At 45.6% G+C, this 8327-nt stretch overlaps 1 protein-coding gene across 1 annotated transcript in view; it reads right to left on the bottom strand.

The window, feature by feature from the left end:
* TIGIT (T cell immunoreceptor with Ig and ITIM domains) overlaps nucleotides 1-8021 on the bottom strand; it is a 160203-nt gene extending 152182 nt beyond the window's left edge. Inside the window, exon 1 of the mRNA XM_085624031.1 lies at nucleotides 7884-8021. Within this exon, the coding sequence (XP_085480157.1) occupies nucleotides 7884-7962 (79 nt within the window). The 5' untranslated portion in view covers nucleotides 7963-8021. The remainder of the gene's footprint in view (nucleotides 1-7883) is intronic.
* Between the last annotated feature and the right edge of the window lie 306 nt (nucleotides 8022-8327).

Below are 8327 nucleotides of genomic sequence, written 5' to 3' on the forward strand. Positions count from 1 at the left end.
CCTATATCTTGCCCACAATCCATCGCAGTTGACCCGAACTTGTGACTTTGTCCCGGTCCAGCATGTCCAGATACCGATAGTTGGCCCTTTGCGCCTCTTTTTTTTTTTGTTTAAATTTGTTTATTGAAGTCTGTTTTACATTCTTTATACATGGTTAGCACAGTCAGTTCAACATTTTACTCAGTGTACATAGTATTAGTGAGATGAAGTATGATAACATAACTTGCATTGTGTTCTTTTGTTACTAGTTTCATCTAATATTTGCAAGACTTATCTCTTACCCCGGTAATAATGTGAGCTTTACAATTTCTGAAAATTATGTGCCATAACTAATGTTTCACCTCAGTAGATTCAGTCATGTATCTAGCAATAAACAGGTGAACTGATTAGAGAAAAAAGTTAACATTAATAGGAGTCGCCGGCATCCACCCCACCCACCCTCACCCTCCCCACAGTGAAGCAGCTTCACTCATGTTAAGCAATGAACTGATGGGCATGTGGAAGCGCTATGGTCAAGTAGTGTCTTGGAACGTTGTTTGGGGCATGCGATTTGTGACCCATACCGCCCCAGCAGTTGGCGTAGTGTCTAGGGTGCTGCATCGTCTGTTTGGTGCAGTGGTGAGTTTGCATTTGGTATTGGGGGTCCTTTGAAAAGCCGCCCGCTAGTCTACTAGGATAACATCCCAATTGGATGTTATAGGGTGTTTGCTGAGCTCTAAATTGCACCGCTCTACGTAGTTCAGTGCGTACTACCAGTGCCCATGCTAGAAGGGACTGTGCCAAAGCCGCGAGTGTTGGAGGTTCTGGTGCCTTCCATCTACAAGTGATGAGGCGTTTGGCCGTTATCTGCCCTAGGTCTAGGAAGAGCGATGCAACCCTATTTTTGTTAGTGCTGCGATAGATGCCGAAAATACATACTTCCCAGGTGTTTAGCTCTGGACATTCCATGCAGGTGGCAAGTGTGTAGGGATCCCCTGCCAGTAGTGTTGTAGATACTGGCATCTCCAGAGCATGTGTAAAAGGTCAACATCTACTAGAGAGCAGTGGGGGCAAGTGGCCAGTGGGGGCAGGAGGCATCGGCTCGCCTGAAATATTGATTTATTTTCACTGAGGTGAGGTATGCCCTATGCACTATGTAGCATTGTATTCTGCAAAGCCTGGCATTGCGGGGGACAAACTACAGCAGCATCTCCCATTCCCTATTGATGCAGGGTGGGGCCAGTGCCTCCTCCCATTTGCGATGAAGGGGGGGTGAGCAGAGGGCCAGTATGCGAGTGAAGTGAGTCTGCAAACTAGCGGATCTGGTGTCTGCCTGGTCCCATTACCTGCAGGTATTGCATCGTGAGGTGAGTCAGGAGCTCCAGTCCCATATCACTCCACGATTTCTCACCGATAAATTATATAAGTGGAAGTGGCCTAGTGGGAGGCCATCCTCCCCCATTAGGGACTCAGAGGTCAGGAGGTTGTTGTGGCTGTAAAGGTCTCCAACTGTGTGGATACCTGTCGCTTGCCAGGTGGTTAGTTCCGCTAATGATGTAATGGTGTGTCGTCTGGGCATGCCAAACAAGGGTATTGCTGGAGCATAAGGGGTCACTGCTCGTGTTAGGAAAAGACGTGACGGTAACAGCTGAGTTCTGCCCCCAACAACAGAGACTTCGGGGTAAGCACCTGTACACAGGGGTGGAACATGTGAAGTACGTCTCGCAAACCATGGTCCGGGGATGTTGTTGAGTGTCTGCAAGCTGTACGCCCGACCTCCATTTAGCACTCATTGGAGTTGGGATGTGAAATAGTAGTGCTCGAAAGGAGCCACTGCAAGGCCACCTCGGTCCATAGGCAGGTATAGTTTTGACAGGGCTATCCTGCAGCGGGAGTTATTCTATATAAAATTGCGCAACATATTATCCAGGGATCGGAAGAAGGTACTGGAGATAGTTTAAAGGGAGATTGACAAAATAATAAAGGAGGCGAGGAAGAACAACCATTTTAAGGGGTGCTAGTGACAGCTGCAGCGTATGCCATAAAGCCATCTACGTCCTCAGGAAGGTAACAGCTCTTTTTAGATTGCCATCATATACATCTTCTTCTGGGTCATACACCATGACACACAAGTAGCAGAACGTGGAGCATTGGGTACACGGGTCTGCTGAGAACGAGATGGGGGTCTGTCAGTGAGTGGGTAAAGAGAACCTACAAGATTTAAACCAATTCATCCCGAGGCGGTATAGGGGGGCAACGCGGTTTAGTACGAGGCGACAATGTCTGGGATGGAGTGAAGGTCGAGAAGATAGATGAGCAGGTCATCAGCGTAGAGAAACACAGAGTGCAGGCCGTCACCCAGCGGAATGCCCCATTCTGTGCTTCTGGTGCGGAGGGCAAGTGCCAGTGGCTCCATGGCTAGTGAAAAAAGCAGGGGCAAAAGAGGGCAGGTTCACCTGTGAATCTAGAATGATTCTAATATCAAGGAGCCTGTTTGACCCTGACCATTGGGCAGGTGTATAATAGCTGAACCTGTTTGAGGTATCGACCTTCAAAGCCATAGTGTGTTACAAGTTTTGAATAGGAAGGCCCATTCCAGTGAATCAAAGGCCTTGGCCAGAACCAGCACAAGACAGCATAGTCTGGGCCACGATTATGGTGCATATTTTAGGTCTTGGAAGAAGCGCCTTAAGTTTAGGGATGTGCTGCGTGACGGCACAAATCCATTCCGGTCAGGGTGTACCTGCATGGGTACCATGGCAACCAGCCGATTCGCCAGGATCTTAGCAAGTATCTTATCATCTGTGATGAGTAGCACTAGTGGCCGATAAGAGCCTTGCTCAGTGGGTGCTTTGTTTGGTATAGGAACTGAGATCAGAGGGCTTCATTCGAGAAGTGGAAAGGCTAGAGGCAGCTAGGGCCTCTTCGTAGAGGGTAAGCAACCGAGGTGCAAGGAGCGTGGTGTGCGCCTTGTAAAATTCGACAGGAGCTCCGTCTGGGTCAGGCATTTTGACTGTAACTAGAGCTTTGATCGCCTCCTGTATTTAGAATAGTGTCATTGGCTCATTTAGCTCAGTTTTTTGGTTTGGGGTGAGGCAGGGCAGGGGAATAGTGCTGAGGAAGGCCTCTGTGTGTGTTCGCGCCTCATGACGCTATTTTTACCTTAAACTTTAAAAACTCATAACCCTGGTTCTACTATTTGGATTTTAGACGATTTGGTAAAATTGTATTTATTAAAATGTTCTCTATTTTTTTTAATTGGTTTGGGGTTTTTCTCGTGTTTGAGTGCCGTATAAATACTTCACTCTTTGCCTTTTAGTTAAGCCTGACTGCTTTTATGCCAAGCTACTAGAGCATTAAGCACAGGTTTATTTAGTGACTTTTGTGGTTCACCCTGACAGGGATTGCGATTGTTACCTGAATAGGGCTCTCACACACCTCAATTTATATAACCCAATTTCTTACAAGAGGTTTAAATCCTTGCATCTCTATTTAAATCTTTAAGAAACGGTAGAGGGTAGTGCCTTCTTAAGTGATCCACATCAATGGATAATCCACATCAAAAATTTCTCGAATCGAAATCACTTGTTTGGTTTTATTTTTTGTCAAAAGAGTGCAAATATAAATATGAAGAGAAAAAAACCAAAAGCCGACACGTGTTTCGCCCTAGTGGCCCATTGGCCGTGGGCTTTTTCAAGGCTAAAGTGGTATGAATACATAGGATGGAATAGAATAAGTTGAATGTAAGAATTGTGTGAAATAGTGACAGAGTTGGCAAAAGTGGGAAAAAGAAAAAGGGACGGGATGTTTGACACGGGAAAAAGATGGTGATATGGGAAGAGAAAACCAATGAGGGAAGGGAAAGGATAAAAGGAAAACAGGAAAAAGAGGAAAAAGAGAGAGGCAAAGGGAGAAAGGAAACGAAAGCGATAGGAGAGAAATGATGTAACAAATGAGAAAGGAAAAATAAGATAATAAAGGCTTGTTAGCAACGACATTCAAATGTTACATGCAGCAATATATAAATGGCAGGTTTTGGTAATGGTATACCTAATAGTTATAAAGTCATGTATGTTGAAAGCAACAGATATAAATGCCATGGTGAATGCATATTAACATAGGTGGTAACATACCCTCATAGGATTGTCAAAAGAAAACATTAGGCGCACCGTCATGTACAAAAAAGTCAAAGGTTAACATAATACTGTGTGACAAGTGTAGTTGCAAACATAATCAAGTATTAGTAATTTAAACAACGAAAACAACAAAAAAGGGAAGATATGTATACAGTAATTATGTCTAAAAAAGGAGGGAACATGAACAAAGGGTTTGTTTTCATTGTTGGCAAAATCAAAATACAATTTCTAATCGAGACATCAGGAAACCGTAAAGATACGGGAAAGAAAGGGAACACGGTGAAGCAAACGAAATGTGACAAACGGGCCTCATTAAATATAAACATAGCAAAGCGGCTGCTTACCGATGTGAGATAATCATCAAGGTCTTCCTATTTGGGAAAATAGAGATTGCATATGAACACTACAGATTATCAGTAATTATTAAGGGCTCTATGTTAAAATGTCCAAAGTGGCAAGACAAACGTGATTCAGGGCTTAGCCACGGGGAGAAGCGCTGAAATGCCGTTTTGGGATGAGGAAAACTGGCGCGCTTAGCAGGAAAAATAAGTGAGCATAAGGGTGATAATAAGTGGTCAAAAGTTATTTGGGAATCTATGTGCACTTTATTACTGCCAACCAGTGCTAAAGTGCTTGTGATCACTCCCCTAAGCATGGTTGCATTGGCATATATACCTAATTGGCATACAAATTTACTTATAAGTCCCTTGTAGAGTGCTAGGCCATATACCCAGGGGCTGTAAATTAAATGCTACCAGTGGGCTTGCAGCACATATTGTGCCACCCACTTATGTAGCACCTTAAAGTATGTCTCAGGCCTGCCATTGCGGCCTGAATGCAGTTTCAAACTGCCATGTCGACTTGGCATTCAAACCCCCTTGCCAAGCCTTAAACTCACCTTTTATTACATTTGCCATCCCCTACAGTAGGCCCTAGGTAACCCAACTGGCAGGGTGCTGTGTAATTTAAAGGTTGGGCATGTACTTACATGTTCTGGGGGTGAAAAACCCCTAAATTAGTTTTTCACTACTGTGAGGCCTACCTCTCCCTTAGGATAACATTGGGGATTCCCTATTACATTTAATCATCTGTAATTTCAATCCTCTTCAATGGCAAAGTCAGATTTTTATTACAGTTTTGAAAATAACACTTTTAGAAAGTTGGCATTTTCCTGGACCTTTGTGCCTGTGAATTACTCCCAAACAGTCACAAAATAGAGGGTTTAGGTGTTCCTCAATGGGGCATTTGAGCACAGCCCCACGTGGACCTGAATAGCCTGTGCTGGGCCTGCACACAAAGGGCCTAACAACCCTGTATTGTCACTGTAGCCAGCTTGAAGCCAGGACAGGGGAGTCAGGAAATTCCATGCACCTCAAGGAACCTTTCCAGAAGCTTCTCCCACCTTCAAGAAGAAGGGCACTAGGGTATAGAAATAGTACCTCCAGACCCACTCTTAAGTTCACTACTGGACCTGTGGAAGGCCTCTCGGAGGACTGCCTGCTGCTGTGACCTGCTGTGCACTCTGCCAGACTGCTGTGGTACCTGGAAGGACTGCCTTGGTGCCTGGAGCCTGCCTTATTGTTGAGCCCTACATCTTCACAAGCACCCAGGACTATCAGAAGTGACTCCAAGGGCTAGTTTGCTGGCCTCCTGTTTAGAGTCTCAGAGATACAAAATGCTCCCACAATCTTGACCCTGCACCTGGACGCAGCCTAAGTGAGTCAGGAACCCACATGTGGTAACCCACTATTCTGGACGCTTGGTCGTGGTGCTAAAGGTGCCCAGATTCCCAATTTCCAAAACTGAGGACTTAAACACAATTTGGCCAAAAAGAGCTCTGAGAACCAGGAGGAGACCAACCACAGAGTGGACGATTTCCAGTCACAGCCAGCATAGCAAATGGTATTCAGAACATAAGAAACAATGATTATCAACACAGTAAAGGGCTCTTCAGAACTAACCTGAGCTGCCAGCATAGCCAATCCTTAAAGATTTGACACTACCTCACCCAACTAATGTATCCCATCAATGCCGGCTTTAGGTCGGTGCATCCGGTGCCACTGTACTGTGCGCCAAGCTTGATGGGGCACCCTTTGACAGGCTGCTGGAAGATAATAGCATCCCGCCGAGATATTTGTGTTTCCAACATTTTTCAGGAGTTAATAGCAAAGGCAAGCTACCTCTGGTGGTTAATGCACTTAATGGAGAGATCTGTGATTTGTCTAGTCACAGTTTGACGTATTACAATGTAGCATGAAGGGTTATTGTTCCCCTTGTAATGCACGTGTAGCATGCAGACCACAGGTTTGGACTTGTAGCTAGCTCAGTGGGCTACTGCTTTTGTCACAGAGATCATTTTGTTATTTGAAGTTCATAAGTTACGGTATTCTAATATAGTATATGGAGCTTTGGACAGGTGTCAAAGCGCTGCATGCAAAGTGCAAGACGTAGGTTTGAACCTTATTGTTTTTTGCTCATTTTTTCCTTATGCCTATAGAGCATTTTGTAGTTATACAATTTAAACAGTATGACACCCCCAAGCATTGTTACACTTCAAATGTTTATGGGGCAGATTTACTAACACTTTGTTCTTGGTTTGCATCACCAAAGTGACACAAATCTGGTGAAAAGTGTTTTGAGGTTAACTTTATGGTGCAAATCCTGAGTTGTATTGCATAGTAGCTCTAAAGCCATACAGAGTAACACTAGGTGCCAATGACACATACCATAGTGGTGCATGTACGTTCACATGCACCCAACCATGGATTTTTAGCAGGAATCCCTGTCTACTGACTTTATAGAAATGTATTTGCGTCCAAAAATGACTCTGCTTTGATGCTGGCTTAAAGTTGAAAAGCTTTCTTTTCTCCAAACCTTTCCAACTCTGTATGTTTGTTGTATAGTACAGCACACTTACAAAGTGGTACAGTGTTAAACTTTGTCAAAGCATAGAAATGTGTGCTGCAAGATTATCCTTCCAGTATAAAACCTATGCTTGACATCACACACACACCGTGGCACTATTTTACAGGGGTGTGTGCACTGGCGTAAGACAGTCTAAGGTACGTCAGCACTAGAGGTGAGAGCGCCAGCATCATATCTTAGTAGACATGCTGCTGTTGCGCTCTGTCATTTTCACACAACGCAGCGCAGCAACTTTGGTTACTGCGCTCAGTCAAATCTCAGAAATCTGCCCCTTCCTCTCTCCACTCCAAGCGCCCCGAACATGCAATGCCCCCAGTATCGATCACCTTACTCCTACTCCTTGGTGTCCTTCTTGTCTTAAGCAACATTTCCTATACATTGATTTACACACTTGTATGACTCACTGTCTCTTTATAATATGTTTGTGATGTAAAGCGCTCTGAAACTCTACACTGGGACGAGTAGTGCTATAAAATAAATACACGTGAGAGAGGGGTAAGGAGAGATGAGGGCACCATTGGAGGGTGGCAGAGAGGGACTCGTGGAGATATTGGTGTTGGGGTTCGAGGCGCCAACAAAGATGGCAGCACTGGCCGCCACCAATGCTAAAGCCGGCCCTGAGCCCCATAACACGATAATCGCACACCCACGGAAACACCTCCCACATAGGCCCAAAGACTTCCAACCACGCACCCTACACAAAAAGTATGCTATCTGGGTTGATATGCGCTTCGGGCATCACACATGCCGTAGTAAGCGCTATACAAGTTCTACAATTCAACTGCTGGGCTCAGTTGATCCACCTTGTAACCCGATAACGCGCAGCATGGATGACGTCCTTACCTGACAGGCTGGTCACGGCCAGTGCCAATGTATGCCACAGCACCCGGGCCCTGCGCGGGGGGCAGCTGCCGCCCTCCATCTTGAGTCAACAGGCTCTTCTCTACTCTGGGGACTGAAACATCAACAACACCAACAGCGGGCAGCGCTCACAGCGGAAATGAAGCGACAGGAGTGGGCGACGCTTTAAAGACACTAATACAAAACCACAGCCAGGAGCCCTCGGAGGGCCTGAGGTGTCACGTCAGACCAGAGCGGGCGACCACACGGGCCCGGTGCAGCCTATTGGTTGTGGGGGTGGGGGTGGGGGCGAGCGGCATGGGCCTACCTGCATGTTTATGAATATATATTCATGTTCTCCAGTGAAAAGAACAGCGCTTAAGGAGAGTGCTTCGTACAGGTTGTACTGCGGACGTGAAACCTTCCGTGTGTTCATGCTCTTGTGTA

This window comes from Triturus cristatus, chromosome 8 (assembly GCF_964204655.1).
Source record: "Triturus cristatus chromosome 8, aTriCri1.1, whole genome shotgun sequence".
In the NCBI taxonomy this organism is placed as follows: Eukaryota; Metazoa; Chordata; class Amphibia; order Caudata; family Salamandridae; genus Triturus; species Triturus cristatus.